The sequence below is a fragment of the Mytilus galloprovincialis genome, chromosome 5 (genome assembly GCF_965363235.1).
Source record: "Mytilus galloprovincialis chromosome 5, xbMytGall1.hap1.1, whole genome shotgun sequence".
Classification (NCBI taxonomy): Eukaryota; Metazoa; Mollusca; class Bivalvia; order Mytilida; family Mytilidae; genus Mytilus; species Mytilus galloprovincialis.
Window position 1 is genome coordinate 7,331,879 of NC_134842.1, and position 23,405 is coordinate 7,355,283.

The window sequence follows — 23,405 nt, forward strand, 5'->3', positions numbered from 1 at the left end:
AAATAAAATTTGAATATCAATCCTTGCATTCTCATTTTCTACCAAATATAGCAAATGCAAAAGCACTGAGCATCTCACAATAAAGAGCTATATCAAAATATCATAATTTTTCTCAGAATGTGAAAGGTTGTTACCTTCTGTGTCATTTGGTCTCTTGTGGATAGTTGTCTCAAGAAAATGTCCACTAAACAATGTTTGAAATATGATTAAGGGATAAAGCTCAATACAAACCTGATTGGATCACTCCACATTATTTCCCAAGCTAATGGACTTTCTATTTCTGGGTCTCTCAGTGGACAAGGTACTTTGTTAATGTTTTCTATCAAACAACTTTCTGATTCAGGCCCTGGTATACCTCCATGTACACAAAATATCTACAATGTTCATTGGTCAGTTATAACTACTGTATTACTGTATTAGGTCAAGATAAAGGATTGCATCATGTATTACTCACTTTACCAAGTATCTAAACAGAGGACTTTAGTATTTTTGCAATTGGAAGTCTCCCTCCAAAAATGATATTGGTTGATGGTTGATACAGCAATTAATAAAATGTACTATAAACTATTGATTCTTCAAATTAAACCAGATCGTTAGGTTATTCTTTAGTCTAATTATAAAATGTCATTCAGTAGGTTTATGTTTTTTTTCCTCCCATTTCATATCTTGGCATACAATCAAAGCATTCATTTAAATAGTCTACATACCCTATCATCTACAGTAGCTGCTATTGGCATACAATCAAAGCATTCATTAACAGCATCCCAGATCTGAAGACCAATACTATCTCCAAATTTAGCAATACACTCACTGTAATACAATATTAGGACACTATAGCTAGTAGTATTTATTATGATTAGACCATCAGCACAATTTAATTTTTTCCTTCAACACTTCATACATGTACTGTAAATTCAGAAATTATTTCTTGAATTATTGTTGCAATTTTGAAATGACCAATCAATATTAGAAATTTATTATTTCAATTTTTGAAAATGCTGAATTCATTTTATATTTTTCTGATGTGTTAATCTTTGCAATATTAGCTTTACAAAACTTTATAGACTTAGTTGGTGGTTGGTGTTTTACCATTTAATATTTTTGTTTATGAATCTAAATATCCTTTTTTTTTCAAAATAAATTACAAAATGCCTGTTTATTTCTATCTTTGTGGCCTTCCACATAAGTGACATTTCCAAATAAGCTTTTTTTTAAAAAGTAAATGAATTCAATAGTGTGGTAATTTTTAATATTGGAATTTATAATCATTTCATTACAATCATACACCTTTTAACCCTGTTTTGTAGATTATACTTACGTTTTAAACGAGAACATTTCTTGAACACTTCTGAGTTCATGGTTACCTCTTAGAAGTACAAACTTTTCTGGTGCTAACAGTTTCTCAGCAAATAAATAGGAAATCACCTGAATTCAGATATGAAGTTAATGAAAGACAACTTTGCAATTTCTTCATTTTAAATATTAAAACATGGAGAAATTTTAAGGAGGATTTCTTATGCAATTTAAAAACATTCTTTTCCAAGGACGAATGTAAGACATTAACAATTTGATAAAAATAAAACTAGATCTGTGTTCGTTTTTTTTATCTGCAAGTTTTCATGAACTAATTTCTTTAGGCAGAAAAGGATGTCTCTGGATTTTTAAATTGAGATGTATGTCAAGAAATGATTAAAAATATGGAAATATCTAGTCAGAAAAAATAGTTTTACCTCAACCCCATATTCTCCTCTATCTACATAATCACCAAGAAACAAGAAAGAGGCTGGTGTCAACATTGGACCCATCCTCCACAGGGCTTTCTCAAAACACACTAAATCTCTGTAGTTACCATGGATATCACCTGAAACAGAGGAATTTCAAAACTGAACCAATCATAATAAAAATTAAGAAAGGACATTTCAGTGAAAAGAGTTCTGAATGCATGCAAAATAATGGCTTATTTCTTTAAATATTATATTAAAGGTTAAATTGATATATTCTAAACTTCATAGTCACATTTTTCACATTATTTTGTGATTTTATTTAATGATACCCTTTTTGATTATATAACTTTTGACATATTTCAGGTCTTAAACATCCTTGGCTTTCATATTTTATACACTGAGGCCCTAGATTGTTAATCCAGAAACGCACTTTGGACACATGAATTTTTTTTGTTTTATACATAATGCAATTGGCTTTATTTGTTATTAACAGCAAATCATGTCTTCATTTAATGAAAAATGTGAACTGGATTTTCTGAAATTAAAACGGCAAACCAGCAATACAAAAAAAGGACAGTTAGTTTTCTTTTATACAATTTGTTCCGTATATAAAACTGCACAATATTTTGTATCAAAAGTCTTTGACTGAATAAAAATATTAAATTGTATTGTATCAACTACAAATAAATATGATACCTAAAATATAAACAGGGGAGGTCAGTTTGACAAGCCTTGGTTCATCAGATAAGATTTCTTTGGTTTGTCGACATAAGGTTAGAAGGCATTTAGCTAAAGCATTCTTTTCCACTTGTCCCCAGTCAAAAGCTTGCTGCAAAACAGAACAATAATAAATTAATGACAATACACATCTCTACTTTGACGGCAGCATTAATATAATTTTGTATCATTTTGAGTAGGTTATTTTATCACATGAATTGTTAAGAAATACTGTGATTCCCTTGTCAAATAAAAAAAGATATATATTTCAAATTTGAGTTAAATCCTGAAAATTTTAACACCATACAACAAAATGATGTTGTCAAAGAAGTGAGAATACATAGAAAAAGATAAAGACAGTGCTCATGCACAATGCCCATTTATGAATTAAGGTGTTGTTCTGTCACTTGTTGATTTTTTTTTTATTCATTTGAGTTTTTGAATTAGTTATTATGGAAGATTATTCTGATAAATGTAAGAACATTCTACAAGGACAAAATAACCAAAACATATATATATATATAACTGCTAGTAGTCTGTATTTATGTATTATTGTCATTTTATTTATTTTCTTTTGTTACATCTTCTGACATCCGACTCAGACTTCTCTTGAACTGAATTTTAATGTGCGTATTGTTATGCAATTACTTTTCTACATTGGCTAGAGGTATAGGGGGAGGGTTGAGATCTCATAAACATGTTTAACCCCGCCACAATTTTGTGCCTGTCCCAAGTCAGGAGCCTCTGGCCTTTGTTAGTCTTGTATGATTTTCAATTTTAGTTTCTTGTGTATAATTCAGAGTTTAGTATGACGTCCATTATCACTGTACTAGTATACATATTTTTTAAGGGGCCATCTGAAGGACGCCTTCAGGTGTGGGAGTTTCTCGCTACATTGAAGACCCATTGAAGGCCTTTGGCTGTTGTCTGCTCTATGGTCGGGTTGTTGTTGCTTTGACACATTCCCCATTTCCTTTCTCAATTTTATTTTATACATTAGTTTATGCATTTCCAGTACCAAACAAATCCATTTTTTAAAAGAGTTACTAACAATTTCCTTCATATTTAAGTCTTCATTACATTCTGGATCAATTTAGTGTTTTTATTTTAAACATTCATTTATGATTTATTGCCAATAACAAAAGATCAGTGAAAGATTCATTTGTCTTAGAATAAACGATATAATATTATATTTGTCATCTCAATAAGAAAGACAAAACACAACATAAAATGTCAATTACAGTAATCCATTTCTATTGGTTAAAACTCTCACCTTAGCAGGACTTCCATTATCTCCCTTTAAAGCTCTTTCAAAATATCTTAGTCCTGTCAACATTTCATTTGGATGTGACCTCTATCAAATATAAATATACAAATATAGAGAAAAAATATTGAAAGAACTAAATATCTTCATAATTTAATATGCTGTGTTCAAAATGTTCACTTTTCTATTTTGGTTTACCAAAATAAATACATACCAAAAAAAATATGTCAACATGAAAATTAAGCTCCTTTTTTAAAACAAGAGTGCACACGCTGAAATGTCTCGCCTTCTATACTAATCATTGATATTATGTTGATAGTCCTAAGTATAAAGCTTAGTTTTATTACAACTGTCTCATAAACTTAACATTAACCAAGATAACTAAACAAAGACCAATGAACCTTGAAAATGAGGTCAAGGTCAGATGAACCATGCCAGGCAGACATGTACAGCTAACAATGCTTCTATACAACATATATAGTTGACCCATTACTTATAGTTTAAGAAAAATAGACCAAAACACAAAAACTTAACACTGTGCAATGAACCGTGAAAATGAGGTCACCGTCAAATAAAACCTGCGCGACTGACATAAAGATCATAAAATATTTCCATACACCAAATATAGTTGACCTATGGCATACAGTATTAGATAAAAAGACCAAAACTCAAAAACTTAACTTAGACCACTGAACCATGAAAATGAGGTCAAGGTCACATGACATCTGCCCGCTAGACATGTACACCTTACCATCATTCCATACAACAAATATAGTAGACCTATTGCATATAGTATGAGAAAAACAGACCAAAACACAAAAATTTAACTATAACCACTGAACCATGAAAATGAGGTCAAGGTCAGATGACACCTGCCAGTTGGACATGTACACCTTACAGTCCTTCCATACACCGAATATACTAGCCCTATTGCTTATAGTATCTGAGATATGGACTTGACCACCAAAACTTAACCTTGATCACTGATCCATGAAATGAGGTCGAGGTCAAGTGAAAACTGTCTGACAGACATGAGAACCTTGCAAGGTACGCACATATCAAATATAGTTATCCTATTACTTATAATAAGAGAGAATTCAACATTACAAAAAATTTGAACTTTTTTTTCAAGTGGTCACTGAACCATGAAAATGAGGTCAAGGACATTGGACATGTGACTGACGGAAACTTCGTAACATGAAGCATCTATATACAAAGTATAAAGCATCCAGGTCTTCCACCTTCTGAAATATAAAGCTTTTAAGAAGTGAGCTAACACCGCCGCCGCCGCCGGATCACTATCCCTATGTCGAGCTTTCTGCAACAAAAGTTGCAGGCTCGACAATAAATTAGGACACAACAATTTACATCCTATGAGCTTTCTCAGTCAAATTGCAAATATTTTCAGTGTCACATGTATAAAGCCATAAAAGCTAATGAATGACAAATATTCGTAGTTACTGTATGTCCTATGATAACTGAAAAGTTTATTGTTTCTATTATCTGTAGTCACAATAAATACGAATAAAAATTGTCCTGAAGCTTAGTTTCTTTAGCTCATACATGTTTAAGAACAAAAATAAAGATGACATCCCCACATAAATATAAATTTAAAATTTAGAGTCTTTAACATTAACTACGTGCTTCTTTTGAGCTATGAACATTAACATTTAGTTTATGGCATACACACCTGGTTAAATGAGTCGATTGATCCCATCCTCTGAAATCTGTTGATATCACCCTCTAGATGACTAAAAGCACTCCCAGATACTGCTGTTGTGCCTAAAAAGTAAAGAAATAGATAAATAAGGTATGCAGAAAGAATACAATAATCAAATTAAATTCCTACTTTATTATGCAAGGCATGCTGATTTCATGAAAAAGTTTCACCTTAAGGTTATCGCAAATGCTACAAAACTCAGCAAATTTTTACACATGACAGAATGTTACTTTGTATTTCTTTGGAGGCTACCTTCCATAGATGTCTACGCAAAGGCCATAGTTGATGCAAATAAATAAGAATTTTCAATGTTCATGTTTTATGACCAAGGGTAATAATTTTTCAACTTTAAACTTTAAGGATCTTACCTTGTAAATCCCATAGCTTGACCACATCAGCCAGTACACCTGTTCTCCTGACTTTGATGGTATGGGTAGCTAATTCATATCTAGGTAATTGGGGATGTTTCGCAGATAATGGTCTAACATCTGGTAACTTAAATAATTCACCATCTGTATCTGAAATTTAAGAAGTAAAAAGGTTCATAATTATTTTACAATTGTAAAAGAAGTGTTATTGGCACTCATTACTCATCCTCTTATATCTATTAACATAATATTTTATTTCAATAATCCTGTCTGTCATTCTGTAATGAAAAATTAAGAACGAAAACTACTGATCAAATTCACAGTTGAGTATAATAAACAAAATTTACACTTTTGGTATTTAGCTGTATTGTGTCTCCAAATGACCTGTAAATACGTCATAGCAATTTGTAAAACTGAACCAAAACTTCCAAACTTTAAGCTTGTGACTGTGAACCCACATGTGTAAACATTTTGATGTCAACAAGTTGACCTAACATTGTCTTTTAATGTTTATATGTACAACTGGGTGTTCCTAAACTCCATGTAAGCCAAACAAAGTCTGAATTTACAAGCATTTTGAAACTAGCTCAAACCAAGTGTAACAAAAGTCTCAATACTCAAACTATTTTGCACAAACTGGGAAAATTGAATTCAAAAACTTTATATAATTTGATAATAAATGAGAAATTTTCAATGAATAAATGAAATTTGACAATAACCTTGATAACTCATAATTTTTCAAAGTTCAAATTTCATACAGTATATAACATGCATAAAGCATTTTTTTTTAATTTATCAGCTCATACAATCTTTTTAAATATGTAATTTACAAATGATTACTAAGAAAAGATTAATTCATGCATATACAAGCTTAAGAACAACCATTAAAAAGTCTAATGCAATTCTGCAATAATTTTATACTAAAATGATAAAAATGTCATTCCTAAAACAGTTACTGTAAATTCAGTAATTATTGTGTGCATTTAAAAATTGCAATTTTGTCATTTTAGACTTAAATGCAATTTTAATTATTACGATTTTGAGAAAAATCCTGTTTAATTCATTTAAAACATTTCAAAATGCGAGTTTAAATTATTGCGTTTACAACTCTGTCGCATTTTTCGCAATAATAAAAACCTCGCATTAATTTCTGAATTTACAGTAAATGATTCATGATTATCTACTCTACATAAAATCACAGACAGCATATCAACTTTTGAGACTTCAATAAATGTGCATATATTCATTTTTTTCGACTGATTTTATATCATTTTAAAGAGTAATGCTAATTTTTCAAATACCTTGCTTTTCATTAATTTATATAATGGGATTCCAAAAATAGGGCCAAGAATATACTCTGAACTTGTCACACCAATGCATGGTTGTGCAAAATTCCCATATTTTGTTTTCAAATTTACAAGGGAAATCTCTTTTAAGTGACTAGAAAGAAAACTATCTGTAATTCTGAAATAATTTATATGCTGATAGTTCTTAATAAATACAAACAAAATTAAAGCATAAAAAGTGTTTACAGTACAAAATGTACTAATTTTCTTGGTGCCTAACAAAATTGATCAAAGCCAACAATCAATCTATTGTTTGAATAACCTACCTTTATTATAAATAACATATCATTTTATATAAATTTTCCTAAGAAATAGTGCATAGCTGTATAAAAATTTATTAAGTTATGTAAAAGTCCACATATGACATTTGTAATCCATGATCATTGCAGAATGCCACATATGACATTTGTAATCCATGATCATTGAAGAATGCCACATATGACATTTGTAATCCATGATCATTGCAGAATGCCACATATGACATTTGTAATCCATGATCATTGAAGAATGCCACATATGACATTTGTAATCCATGATCATTGCAGAATGCCACAAATGACATTTGTAATCCATGATCATTGCAGAATGCCACAAATGACATTTGTAATCCATGATCATTGCAGAATGCCACAAATGACATTTGTAATCCATGATCATTGAAGAATGCCACATATGACATTTGTAATCCATGATCATTGAAGAATGCCACATATGACATTTGTAATCCATGATCATTGCAGAATGCCACATATGACATTTGTAATCCATGATCATTGAAGAATGCCACATATGACATTTGTAATCCATGATCATTGCAGAATGCCACAAATGACATTTGTAATCCATGATCATTGCAGAATGCCACAAATGACATTTGTAATCCATGATCATTGCAGAATGCCACAAATGACATTTGTAATCCATGATCATTGAAGAATGCCACATATGACATTTGTAATCCATGATCATTGAAGAATGCCACATATGACATTTGTAATCCATGATCATTGAAGAATGCCACATATGACATTTGTAATCCATGATCATTGCAGAATGCCACATATGACATTTGTAATCCATGATCATTGCAGAATGCCACATATGACATTTGTAATCCATGATCATTGCAGAATGCCACATACATTGTTTTATCATATACTCAAAAGTTAAATTATCATTGTCAAATTATGACATGCATAACAAACTGTATAAATCAAAATAAATTACAGTAAATTTCTAATGGCTCAACAATTTAAAGTTTAGGAGGGCATTAAAAAAAAAAGAACAAAACAGAAAACAGGTTCATTTGAAAATGAAAACTAAGTAAGAGACATTCAAACATTAAAACAAAATATGCATTTATAAATGTCTAAATATTAAACATATTGTACTGGTAAATATAGCCAAATAAAATAAACTGCATTTCATTAGCATATCATTTTTAAATGAACTACCAAAAATACCAGTCTTCGTAAAATATCTGTTCAACTCGTCCATAGACAATTCTGTAATCATAGGTTTACCAGGGATGACATTCATAATATAAACCAAAGAAAGAGTTATAGGAAGAGAAGATGAGTTCAAACAGTTTCATTAAAATTATAACAAATGAAAAGCTTAAAAAGTTTATAGTGAAGTCTGATCTAAAATGATGGTTTCAGTCTTATCTTCCTAAAATAGTATAGTTCTATAGTAAGGTGATCAGTCGCACTCGCTTATAAGGAATTATACAATCTATACAAGATAGCAATGTATATTTTCAATTTGATTGCTTCATAATTTGTGTTTTTTTTTAATATCTTCACCTATCTTTTTTTATTGTTTTGAAGTTAAGGTTTTATGATTTTATTTGAAATTGCATGTTTCTTCCTGGAATTTTTTGGAATTTTCACCTTTAATGTTTCATAGGATTTTCTATAGACATAAACCTAGGTTATTTATTTCATATAAATATGTTCCCATTAAATATAAATAAAAAACTATTCAAACACCAAAACTAAGCATACAAACTATGTGCAAACCAAGTGTTGCTCACCATACAAATCATATTTATATCAACACCTCTAAATACATAGAGCAGTTATTTGATAAACTCCACATTTACAGTGACTCAAAAAAAAATCCCCTCTTTTTAAAATATCAATCACTCACCACTGGTTACTATATACAAATATGTAAATGCAAAATGTTCTGTTATTCAATCACTAGTTTTAAAAATATGTTCAAAATGGGAATGATTCCTTTGTTTAAAATATGTCTATACCATTTTAAAACTTAATCTTATAATTAAGCAGTTAAATAAAATAGTATTATCATATTTCATACAGCTGCTAACCAGATGCTCCGCAGGGCGTAGCTTTATACGACCGCAGAGGTTGAACCCTGAACAGTTGGGGCAAGTATGGACACAACATTCAAGCTGGATTCAGCTCTAAATTTGGATTGTGATTAAATAGTTGACACAGCATAGGTTTCTGACACAGAATGAATGCGTTCTAATGAACTTAAAATTTTTGTTTTCTCTTAGAGCAATTCACTATGCTGTTGAATATTAATCCTCTCAAAAAAATGTTTGAAGAAATTTTCTTTTTTATTTATGAAATTTCAAATGAGAAAAATTGAACCCAATTTTTTTTAATCACATTCCCCTTTCCCTTATTCCAAAACTAATCTCAATTAAAATTTCTAATGGAGTTTGCAACAATAACTACTCATTTAAATACATCATAAAATATTAAGATGTAAAAAAACTGCTTGTTATCACTGAATGGTAAAGATTATTTTAATTTATCAGTTTGTAGTAAAAAGTGAATATACATTGTATATTGTATATAACAAAGATTTAAGTTGATTCTGGACAAAGAAAGATAACTCCAATTAAAAAAAATCTTGCTATTGCACAATATTTTGCAATTAGATATTTCTTGCTTACTATTCTGGACAAAGAAAGATAACTCTAATTAAAAAAAAATTTGCTATTTCACAATATTGTGCAATTAGATATTTCTTGCCATTGCGCAATACTGTGCAATTGAAAAGACTTGCTATTGCACAATACTTAATATAATAGTTTTGGATCCTGATTTGGACCAACTTGAAAACTGGGCCCATAATAAAAATCTAAGTACATTTTTGGATTCAGCATTTCAAAGAACCCCAATATTTCAATTTTTGTTAAAATCAGACTAAGTTTAATTTTGGACCCTTTGGACTTTAGTGTAGACCAATTTGAAAACAGGACCAAAAATGAAGAATCTACATACACAGTTAGATTTGGTATATCAAAGAACCCCATTTATTCAATTTTTGATGAAATCAAACAAAGTTTAATTTTGGACCCCGATTTGGACCAACTTGAAAACTGGGCCAATAATCAAGAATCTAAGTACATTTTTAGATTCAGCATATCAAAGAATCTAACTGATTCATTTTTTGTCAAAATCAAACTAAGTTTAATTTTGGACCCTTTGGACCTTAATGTAGACCAATTTGAAAACCGGACCAAAGGTTAAGAATCTACATACACAGTCATGACAGTTAGATTCGGCATATCAAAGAACCCCAATTATTCAATTTTGATGAAATCAAACAAAGTTTAATTTTGGACCCTTTGGGCCCCTTATTCTGTTGGGACCAAAACTCCCAAAATCAATACCAACCTTCCTTTTATGGTCATAAACCTTGTGTTTAAATTTCATAGATTTCTATTTACTCATACTAACGTTATGGTGCAAAAACCAAGAAAAATGCTTATTTGGGTCCCTTTTTGGCCCCTAATTCCTAAACTGTTGGGACCTAAACTCCCAAAATCAATACCAACCTTCCTTTTGTAGTCATTAACATTGTGTTTAAATTTCATTGATTTCTATTTACTTAAACTAAAGTTATTGTGCGAAAACCAAGAATAATGCTTATTTGGGCCCTTTTTTGGCCCCTAATTCCTAAACTGTTGAAACCAAAACTCCCAAAATCAATCCCAACCGTTCTTTTGTGGTCATAAACCTTGTGTCAAAATTTCATAGATTTCTATTAACTTAAACTAAAGTTATAGTGCGAAAACCAAGAAAATGCTTATTTGGGCCCTTTTTGGCCCCTAATTCCTAAAATGTTGGGACCAAAACTCCCAAAATCAATACCAACCTTCCTTTTGTGGTCATAAACCTTGTGTTAAAATTTCATAGATTTCCATTCACTTTTACTAAAGTTAGAGTGCGAAAACTAAAAGTATTCGGACGCAGGACGACGACGACGACGACGACGACGCCGACGCCGACGCCAACGTGATAGCAATATACGACGAAAAATTTTTCAAATTTTGCGGTCGTATAAAAACCTGTAGGGGCATAGAAAAAAAGTTTTTGAAAATTTTGGAAACTAATTTTATACATGTATACAGAAAAGTAACGAATGAGAAATAAGTTTTAGAAGAAAATATTGAGAAAAAAAAATATATTTCTCTGACAACAAATTTCCAGTTATTTTAAACCTGATATTTCTATTACCTGTCATATTTAATTTTCTGGGAGGAGAGTTCCTGATAGAATCTAACATCTTTGGACGAAGTCTCTTTGATGATGGTGGTTCCATACTTTCGTCTTTCATAGGTGAGGAATTCTCAACTGGTTTTTCTAATCTAAATCATAAAATAAATACTTTTTGATTCTTGCTCTTAGCGTCTTAAGTAAATACAGTGGAGTCTATATGTGCACTTACTTTCAGGCAAACAGAAACTGTTATATTTTCTTCAATTCTTCTATCTATATTGTTATCATGTATATGTATGATGGATTTTTTTTAACTGGAGGAATTTTCAACCCATATGGTTCAATTCTTGGGGTATAACATGAGATTAAATTTTCTTTAACATCAAACAACCATTATCAGAACCACCCTTTATACCGACAAACGCAAAAAAAAGATGCCCCTTCATTTTTTGTATGACCATATTTCTTCGTTATCCCTTTTTTCATATATATATCCAATGTAAAACCTCAAGAATAAAACATGGAAAATAAATACATCCTTTGTGATAAGACATGCAACTAGTTTTTCATACAATACTGCACTTTTAAGTTACTGTGACTTCATTAATTTTCGTTTGTACCAATTTTCATGGATTCAGTAAAACTTGCATTTTTATGTATACTCAATTTTGTGGTTCATCAATTTCTGCATATTATCATATACAAAATTGTATTTCTTTGCACATTTGAATTTGTTGTTCGCCTGTTTATACACGACATCCAAAAAACTTGGTATCCAACCAATAATAAAGAATGCACAGTATATCAAAAGCTGCATTTGCTAAATTTTGAAATATAAAAATCTTATTCAAACAATTATTTACTTGCTAAATAAACTTACAATTTTAATGATGTTGTAGATGAATGTTGAAGTCTGAATAGTACTGATGTTCCTCTAAACTTCAATTGTCCTACAGCCTGTAAAAACTCTCCTAATGGTAACTTATTCTTACTCTCAGCTCCAAATAATCTGTAAAACAATATGAATGTAATAAAAATACATTGTGAATTGTAAAATGTACCCATATGAACATGATGAAAGCATTTGCTGTTTAGTTAAATCTTATGCATGCTGAAGGATGTATCATGTAGGAAATGGAGCTCTCGCTGCATTGAAAACTCATTGGTGGCCTTCGGTTGTTTTCTGTTCTTTGGTTGGGTTGTTGTCTCTGTTTCCATTCTTAGTTCTTTTGTGATTTAAATACAAAATGTACCTTTACTCTTGCATTTGCTGTTTAATATGTTTCAATCTCATGCATACTAAAGGATGTGTCATGTAGGAAAGAAGAGCTGTCAGTATATTTTTAAATAAAAATTAGCTTTATATTTAGGACCAGATCTGTCGATCTTGGTTCAAGATAGGTTATTAATTCTACAACATCATAATGTACATGTGTACTTAGTTTCAAGTTAATGTAACAACAAACTCCTTATAAACTACCTTAAAAACTGTAACCCTAAAAGGGACACACTAACAGACTGACTGAATGTCTGACAAACAAAATATTGGATGGAAGAAAGATTGGACAGATAGAATATCAGACAGATGAACAGACCAGGAAACATTGTGTTCCCTTATGGAAGAAAGATTGGACAGATAGAATATCAGACAGATGAACAGACCAGGAAACATTGTGTTCCCTTATGGAAGAAAGATTGGACAGATAGAATATCAGACAGATGAACAGACCAGGAAACATTGTGTTCCCTTATGGAAGAATGATTGGACAGATAGAATATCAGACAGATGAACAGACCAGGAAACATTGTGTTCCCTTATGGAAGAAAGATTGGACAGATAGAATATCAGACAGATGAACAGACCAGGAAACATTGTGTTCCCTTATGGAAGAAAGATTGGACAGATAGAATATCAGACAGATGAACAGACCAGGAAACAATGTGTTCCCTTATGGAAGAAAGATTGGACAGATAGAATATCAGACAGATGAACAGACCAGGAAACATTGTGTTCCCTTATGGAAGAATGATTGGACAGATAGAATATCAGACAGATGAACAGACCAGGAAACATTGTGTTCCCTTATGGAAGAAAGATTGGACAGATAGAATATCAGACAGATGAACAGACCAGGAAACATTGTGTTCCCTTATGGAAGAAAGATTGGACAGATAGAATATCAGACAGATGAACAGACCAGGAAACATTGTGTTCCCTTATGGAAGAATGATTGGACAGATAGAATATCAGACAGATGAACAGACCAGGAAACATTGTGTTCCCTTATGGAAGAAAGATTGGACAGATAGAATATCAGACAGATGAACAGACCAGGAAACATTGTGTTCCCTTATGGAAGAAAGATTGGACAGATAGAATATCAGACAGATGAACAGACCAGGAAACATTGTGTTCCCTTATGGAAGAAAGATTGGACAGATAGAATATCAGACAAATGAACAGACCAGGTAACATTGTGTTCCCTTATGGAAGAAAGATTGGACAGATAGAATATCAGACAGATGAACAGACCAGGAAACATTGTGTTCCCTTATGGAAGAAAGATTGGACAGATAGAATATCAGACAGATGAACAGACCAGGAAACATTGTGTTCCCTTATGGAAGAATGATTGGACAGATAGAATATCAGACAGATGAACAGACCAGGAAACATTGTGTTCCCTTATGGAAGAAAGATTGGACAGATAGAATATCAGACAGATGAACAGACCAGGAAACATTGTGTTCCCTTATGGAAGAATGATTGGACAGATAGAATATCAGACAGATGAACAGACCAGGAAACATTGTGTTCCCTTATGGAAGAAAGATTGGACAGATAGAATATCAGACAGATGAACAGACCAGGAAACATTGTGTTCCCTTATGGAAGAAAGATTGGACAGATAGAATATCAGACAGATGAACAGACCAGGAAACATTGTGTTCCCTTATGGAAGAATGATTGGACAGATAGAATATCAGACAGATGAACAGACCAGGAAACATTGTGTTCCCTTATGGAAGAAAGATTGGACAGATAGAATATCAGACAGATGAACAGACCAGGAAACATTGTGTTCCCTTATGGAAGAAAGATTGGACAGATAGAATATCAGACAGATGAACAGACCAGGAAACAATGTGTTCCCTTATGGAAGAAAGATTGGACAGATAGAATATCAGACAGATGAACAGACCAGGAAACATTGTGTTCCCTTATGGAAGAAAGATTGGACAGATAGAATATCAGACAGATGAACAGACCAGGAAACATTGTGTTCCCTTATGGAAGAAAGATTGGACAGATAGAATATCAGACAGATGAACAGACCAGGAAACATTGTGTTCCCTTATGGAAGAAAGATTGGACAGATAGAATATCAGACAGATGAACAGACCAGGAAACATTGTGTTCCCTTATGGAAGAAAGATTGGACAGATAGAATATCAGACAGATGAACAGACCAGGAAACATTGTGTTCCCTTATGGAAGAAAGATTGGACAGATAGAATATCAGACAGATGAACAGACCAGGAAACATTGTGTTCCCTTATGGAAGAAAGATTGGACAGATAGAATATCAGACAGATGAACAGACCAGGAAACATTGTGTTCCCTTATGGAAGAATGATTGGACAGATAGAATATCAGACAGATGAACAGACCAGGAAACATTGTGTTCCCTTATGGAAGAAAGATTGGACAGATAGAATATCAGACAGATGAACAGACCAGGAAACATTGTGTTCCCTTATGGAAGAATGATTGGACAGATAGAATATCAGACAGATGAACAGACCAGGAAACATTGTGTTCCCTTATGGAAGAAAGATTGGACAGATAGAATATCAGACAGATGAACAGACCAGGAAACATTGTGTTCCCTTATGGAAGAAAGATTGGACAGATAGAATATCAGACAGATGAACAGACCAGGAAACATTGTGTTCCCTTATGGAAGAAAGATTGGACAGATAGAATATCAGACAGATGAACAGACCAGGAAACATTGTGTTCCCTTATGGAAGAAAGATTGGACAGATAGAATATCAGACAAATGAACAGACCAGGTAACATTGTGTTCCCTTATGGAAGAAAGATTGGACAGATAGAATATCAGACAAATGAACAGACCAGGTAACATTGTGTTCCCTTACTATAATTAAATATCTTCATACTTAGCACTCTTAACAGCATCTTCTTCCACAGACTCATCATCTAAACTCAAATTCTTAAAGCTTCTGATGTCTTTAACCATGTGTCTGAAATACAACAATAAACACTTTTTAATCAAAGCACATATATAAATTATTGTGTTTTTAAACAAAAATAAAACATTGCTACATGCAGCTTTTTCAACTGTGAAGAAATTTAAACATTTTTCATTAAATTGGTTTAGTGCTGCTCTACCTGTTGGTGTACTCGTAAGGTCTTCAATAATATATTAAAGATTCATTGTCAAATAAACAAAATTATTTTAATAAAGTTGTCTCATTGGAAAACTTACATCTTTTTTACTAATTTCTTGATCTTTATTCAAAATTGTGTATGTATTAAAAATTTAAGTAAAATAGCTGAGAGAAAGCGGTCATGGTCAATTGTAAGTTTGATGTCAATATATAAACTACCTGAACTCATCATATTGTAAGTGTCCATCAGAGTTTTTATCATAGAATCTAAATATATATCTACATCTCATCTCAGCAGGCATACCACCATGCTGTGTACTGGGTTCTAATGCAGCTAATCCTAATAATACTTCCTTGAAGGTCAAAAACTTTCTCTTGTGAAGGTCAAATGCTCTGAAATAAAATATTATAGATCATTAAAACTTTTAAGTCTTTTGTTTCATGGAAACAATGACCTCTAGCACTATAACAAGCATACTACACAAGACCACAGAGGAATACAACATTTACATTCATTTTAAGGCTGTCCTAACTTTTGTTATTCAAATTTGATTGTTTGATCTATAAAACTGAACATGACTGGATATTGACCTCTGTTATGGCATTGACATCTGTTATGACATTGACCTCTGTTATGACATTGACAGCTGTTATGATATTGACCTCTGTGACTGGATATTGACCTCTGTAACTGGATATTGACCTCTGTTGACCTCTGTTATGACATTTTTGATCTGCATTTGTATTTTCTTCTGAATAGCAAATTTTTAAAACTAAAATAATTGACAATCAAAACATTTTCTTTTTTAATTACTGTTGCAGCAATATAAATACTTCAAAGTGTGCATCATTAACAAAAGTGAAAACATTCAACAAATTTTCTTTTCCTTTACACGAGAAAATTTGAGAATATTCAAACACAAGTGTAGAAAAGAAAGAATCACTACAAGTAAAGTTTAATTACCTGAAGAAATCTGTGACGTTGTCATCAACTTTTAAACCTTTAAACTGCATGTACTTCTCAAATACCTCATAACTCATATAATGACTTGGTAAACAGAAATCCATATACTCTTGGAAATACAAAGCTTGCTCTGGAAAAGTGAAAAGATGTGTCAAATAAGATTATGAAATGTTTTAATTTTTCAAGTATTATTAAGAACATCTAGTAAAAGGATTGTGTGACTTCAGATTTCTATTAAATAAATAATGGTGATGATATAAGAAAAGATCAACTGAACATTTTTAGGAAAAACTATAAATGGATTTAATTTGAGATAACTGGCCTTACAACATAAGAACTAATAAATTCCTACCTTTCTTGCCAAACTTGGCAGATTTGACCCTGATACTAATATATTCCTACCTTTCTTGCCAAACTTTGCAGATTTGATCAGTGATTCTGGAGCAGTTAGTTGTGATGAATCTACTTTCTCTGTTTCAATGTATTCCACGCAAGTCTCAACAATGCTGTTACCATGAGCACCTGGTATTCAAGTAAAAACTATATGTACTTTTATATCATAATATCATACTACTTTCCTCCCCTTACCTCTTTGCAAAAGGTTAATTGTATTTCAAATTTATCTTAATCATGTATGAAATCTGCAGTGTATCAAAATAGGGGTTAGATTTAAATCAGCAGTTTCTCACTATAAACCAAAAAAATAACAAATTACATAGCAATACGATTTCTTTGTCTCACTGTTGAACTGGTCATGACCAAAAATGAAAGTGAGTCATATATACATGATATAAGATAGCTATCTCTAATAAATATAAAAGAAATGAATCATTTAAAGCAGTATGGGCTTTGCTCATTGTTGGAGGCCGTACAGTGACCTGTAGTTGTTAATTTCTGTGTCATTTTGGTCTCTCGTGGAGAGTTGTCTCATTGGCAATCATACCACATCTTCTTTTTTTATATACATAATAAAATAAACAAATGACCTGAAGTAAAAACATGTTTAAATGTTACCCCCCCCCCCCCCCCCCTTTCCACCCTCCTTTAACCCCGCCATATTATGTATGTATGTGCCTGTCTAAAGTCAGGAGCCTGTTGTTTAGTGGTTGTCGTTTGTTTTGTCATATTTTTTTCCTTAAATTGTTTTGTTATAAATTATGCCTTTATATGTTCTCAATCGATCAATTACTTCACATTTTTAATGCAGACTATATATTATGGGTTTTTCTCATTATTGAAGGCTGTACGGTTGCCTATAAATGCTTACATCCAGTGCATTTAAACATTGGTTGATAATAGTCTCAATGGCAATCATGCCATACCTTCTTATTATGATGTATGTGTTTATTTACAAAACATTCACATGGGTGTAAAGTAATCAATGACCTTGACACTTAAACAAAAGGTAACAAACCATCGTGGAGGTTTTTGACATAATGCAAGGGTTCCAACCCCAGTATTCCTGATGGAACAATCTTTAATCTGTCTTCCAGTTCTTCAAACGAAAGCCATACTGCTTCCGGTACACACTAATATAAATATAAAGAGAATATTCATAAAATATATTTTTATTGATTAAGGATTTTCGCTCGTCATGTTTTGGAATTTTTGTCAGATTTTCGGAATCCCCTGGTTTTTATCCATTTGAATGCCTTTAAAAAAAATTGCCCATTGACCCCCATTTTTCTTTTTATAAATCTTTTGCATGTATATTTTTAAGCCATTTGTCATGTTTGTAAAAGTCTTAAAAAAATCTTATTTATATTTTAATAGTTTTTGAGAACTTTAACTTGTCAATGATAAAGCTATAAAAAATCAAGAGAGAACATTTTCCTGCCAAAAAATCAAGCACATTGACCTCTATATATTTTTTTGCTTTTTTGCTTCCTTAATTAATCCCCTAACAATATATACTAATTTTATGAATAGCTTTTTATTTTGAAACTGAGTAGTGAACTTCCTTATTAATCAAACAAACTTCATCAAGTATAATTTTATGAATTTTGTTCTACTTCTTGACAGACTACCGGCAAATAAACATATGCTTTAGGTATTGTACATGTTGTATGTGACACATGCAGTCAGAGCTCTGACATAAACAAGTCAGAATAAAATGACTTCCATAGGTCAGATATAATTTGATGCAAGTGTTGTCTCCCTTCTTGCACTCAACAGAATATGACTTGTACAGGTCAGTTTATGTCAGACTTTAATTTATCATAAAATGACTTCCACAGGTCAGCTTTTGCATAAAATATTGTGACTTAATATCTTCATATTCTAATAAGATTTATGTCCCTTTTTAATACATTTTGACTTAGAGAGGTCATTTTTGTTCTGACTTGAAGCAGTCATTACTACCACTTTGTTATCAATCTCCATAAAATATAGTGATTACTAGTTTCGAATCAAAGAGTTTAAAAAGTGGGGCTCGTCATACCTTCTTCTTTCCAGAATCTTAACATAATATATTTATCTCATCAAATTCGATCATTTCAAAATTAATACAAACAAAAACCAAAGCAGAAAAATGGATCATACAATTTTCTGTCAATATCAATAGATTTACAAAATACAATATTGGATACATTTACTAGTACCATGACAATACTTCAAATCTTCCAAGGAAAAAATAAGGGATCTATTTTCATCCACTTTTAGCTAAATTTATCAAGAGCAAAACATTTATTATTTTAATATTTCATTGAGGTAAATACTGTTGTGCAAACTGACTCAAACAAGTCACACTATGTTCTGACTTGAAAGAGTCAGTCAAAACTAAACTTATTTCAACCTTTATGTCTTGTACTGTCATATTGATTTAAAAATGTATGGGAAAGCCAGATATAGGACAGAGAAAATATTAAAGGTCCCCTAAAGTCACAATGAGGACTATAAAAAAAAATATTTGGTATATTCAATATTTAAATGCATTTTCTTTTAAACAGGTCAAATCATGTTTTGACTTATAACAGTCAGCCCAAAACTAAATTTATTGAAATTTTTAGAGTGGGGCACTGACATATGATATTAAATGAAAGTATGGGAACGTCAGACATAAGAAATATATGTAAGATCCCCTAAAATAAATAACCATTTGACTTAATTGTTTCTAAACATTTATCAAATAAATTCACAAATGGCAGATTCAGAAGCAGGGCTTAAAGGAAGTACACCTAGCTTTGATTGGAAAATTTGTTCTGCAATCTGACTTGAACAGGTCAAATCATGTTCAGACAAATTGACTTAAACAGGTCAAATGGGCATGTTCGGACAAATTGACTTAAACAGGTCAAATCATGTTCTGACTTAAAAGAGTCTGTCAAAAACTAAATGGCTTGCAAAGTTCTGTAAAAGTCGTGCATTATCATGATTGTGATGTGATTGTTAACTTAGAATGTATGGATACAAGTAGGAAAAAAAAATCACAAAAAATTAAGTCACAATTATAAGAACTATATATATAAAAGATAATTTGGTATATTTTTGATACATTGTATCTTAATATTTCATTGAGGTAAATCCTGTTGTGCAAACTGACTTGAACAAGTCACATTATGTTCTGACTTCAAGGAGTCAGTAAAAAACTATACTTTAATCAAGTATTGCAACTTTAAGTCTGGGATTGTCATATGCATTTCAGAATGTATAAGAAACTCAGATAAAAGACACCCAATAATAAAGTCACAAAAACGTGGACTATAAAAAAGTGTATTTGGTATACTATTATTTAATATTCAAATGTATTTTGTTAACAAATTTCTCCAAATTATTTTAAAATTTTATTATATTTCTGTATTTTCATGACTTTTTTTCTGTTAAATTAACATTTGGAACTTTCGGTTTTAAAAAACATTAATTTATTTTAAAAACCATTTGACTGAATTGTTTCTTAAAAATAATTATGAATTAATTAACTCAACAGTAGCAGATTCAGATATGGAGGGGGCTTAAAGGAAGAAGACTTAGTTTTGATTGGACATTTTTTTTCTCTCTGTCAACTGACTTATTAACAGGTCAAATCGTGTTCTGACTTCAAAGAGTCAGTCCCAACTAAACTTATTTCAACTTTTAAGTCTAGTTTTTTCATATTGATTTAAAAATGTACGGAAAAGCCAGATAAAAGACAGAGGAAATAAGGTCCCCATACGGCGCAATAATGAGGACTATAAAAAGTTTATTTTGCATATTCAATATATTTAAATGTATTTTGTTTTAAACCGGTCAAATTATGTTCTGACTTCAAAGAGTCAGTCAAAAACTTCACTTTAGCTAATCATTACAACTTTTTAGTCTGGCATTGTCATATGCTTTAAGAATGTATGGGAAATTCAGATAAAAGACACCCAATAATAAAGTAACAATAATGAGGACTATAAAAAAATGTGTTTGGTATATTTTATATTCAAATAAATTTTGTTTACAAATTTCATCAAATCATCTTTAAATTTTATTATATTTTTGTATTTTCATGACCTTTCTTTTCTGTTAAGTTAACACATGGAACTTTTGGTTGTAAAATATATTATTTTAAACCATTTGACTGAATTGTTTCTAATAAACCTATCAATTAATTAACTCAACAGTAGCAGATTCAGATAAGGGAAAAAGGGGAAGAGAGGGGGGGGGGCTTAGAAGAAGAAGACCTAGTTTTGATTGGATTTAATTTTCTCTGTAAACTGACTTTAACAGGTCAAATCATGTTCTGACTTCAAAGAGTCAGTCAAAACTAAACTTATTTCAACTTTTAAGTCTAGGATTTTCATATTGATTTTAAAATGTATGGGAAACCAGATAAAAGACTGATGAAATAAGGTCCCCTTAAGTCACAATAATGAGGACTATACAAAAATGTATTTGGTATATTTTATATTCAAATGTATTTTGTTAACAAATTTCATCAAATTAATATCTTAAAAATTTATTCTATTTCCGTATTTTCATGACTTTTTTCTGTTAAGTTAACAAATAGAACTTTTGGTTGTAAAAAACATTATTCTAAAAAACATTTGACTGAATTGTTTCTTAATTATTTTTTTTTAACTCAACAGTAGCAGATTCAAATAAGGGGAAAAGGGGGGGGGGGGGGGGGCTAAGATGAAGAAACCTAGTTTGATTGGATTTTTTTTTTCTGTAAACTGACTTTAACAGGTCAAATCATGTTCTGACTTTTAAGAGTCTGTCAAAACTAAACTTATTTCAACTTTTAAGTCCAGGATTTTCATATTGATTTAAATTATATGGAACATTTTTATTTGATATATTGAATATTCAAATGCATTTTGTTTTTTTGAGATTTTCATCAAATTATCAAAAAAAAAAAATATTGTATTATTTCTGTATTTTCATGACTTTTCTTTTCTGTTAAGTTAACACATGGAACTTGTGGTTGCAAATTTTTTTTATATTTTAATAACCATTTGACTGAATTGTTTCTAAAAAAAATCAGTAATTAATTAACTCAACAGTAGCAGATTGATATTTAGTGGGGAGGGGGATTAGAGGAAGAACACCTAGCTTTGATAGGACATTTTTTTCTTGTCAACTGACTTTAACAGGTCAAATCGTGTTCTGACTTCAAAAAGTCAGTCCCATCTAAACTTATTTCAACTTTTAAGTCTAGTTTTTTCATATTAATTTAAAAATGTACGGAAAAGCCAGATAAAAGACAGAGGAAATAAGGTCCCCATACAGCGCAATAATTAATGAGGACTATAAAAAAGTTTATTTTGCATATTGATTATTCAATAATTAAATGTATTTTGTTTTAAACTGGTCAAATTATGTTCTGACTTCAAAGAGTCAGTCAAAAACTTCACTTTAACTTATTATTACAACTGTTAAGTCTGGCATTGTCATAAATATATGCATTTAAGAACGTATGGGAAAATCAGATAAAAGACACCCAATAATAAAGTCACAATGATGAGAACTAATATTTTATATTCAAATGTATTTTGTTTACAAATTTCATCAAATCATCTTTAAATTTTATTATATTTCTGTATTTTCATGACCTTTCTTTTCTGTTAAGTTAACACATGGAACTTTTGGTTGTAAAATATATTATTTTAAACCATTTGACTGAATTGTTTCTAATAAACTTATCAATTAATTAACTCAACAGTAGCAGATTCAGATAAAAGGGAAAAAAGGGGGGGGGGCTTAGAAGAAGAAGACCTAGTTTTGATTGGATTTAACTTTCTCTGTAAACTGACTTGAACAGGTCAAATCATGTTCTGACTTCAAAGAGTCAGTCAAAACTAAACTTATGTCAACTTTTAAGTCTAGGATTTTCATATTGATTTTAAAATGTATGACAAACCAGATAAAAGACTGATGAAATATGGTCCCCTCAAGTCACAATATTGAGGACTATAAAAAAAATGTATTTGGTATATT

At 31.1% G+C, this 23,405-nt stretch overlaps 1 protein-coding gene across 1 annotated transcript in view; it reads right to left on the bottom strand.

Annotated features, from left to right (window-relative positions):
* Positions 1 to 23,405, bottom strand: part of LOC143075052 (uncharacterized) — a 35,950-nt gene that overhangs the window by 5,323 nt on the left and 7,222 nt on the right. The window contains exons 3-17 of the mRNA XM_076250307.1: positions 18,418 to 18,532; positions 17,406 to 17,525; positions 17,004 to 17,133; positions 16,259 to 16,432; positions 15,809 to 15,892; positions 12,504 to 12,632; positions 11,642 to 11,772; positions 5,794 to 5,943; positions 5,396 to 5,487; positions 3,715 to 3,795; positions 2,421 to 2,553; positions 1,731 to 1,861; positions 1,319 to 1,425; positions 708 to 810; positions 232 to 374 (exon numbers count right to left, since the gene is read on the bottom strand). Coding sequence (XP_076106422.1) covers positions 232 to 374; positions 708 to 810; positions 1,319 to 1,425; positions 1,731 to 1,861; positions 2,421 to 2,553; positions 3,715 to 3,795; positions 5,396 to 5,487; positions 5,794 to 5,943; positions 11,642 to 11,772; positions 12,504 to 12,632; positions 15,809 to 15,892; positions 16,259 to 16,432; positions 17,004 to 17,133; positions 17,406 to 17,525; positions 18,418 to 18,532 — 1,823 coding nt within the window. The remainder of the gene's footprint in view (positions 1 to 231; positions 375 to 707; positions 811 to 1,318; positions 1,426 to 1,730; positions 1,862 to 2,420; positions 2,554 to 3,714; positions 3,796 to 5,395; positions 5,488 to 5,793; positions 5,944 to 11,641; positions 11,773 to 12,503; positions 12,633 to 15,808; positions 15,893 to 16,258; positions 16,433 to 17,003; positions 17,134 to 17,405; positions 17,526 to 18,417; positions 18,533 to 23,405) is intronic.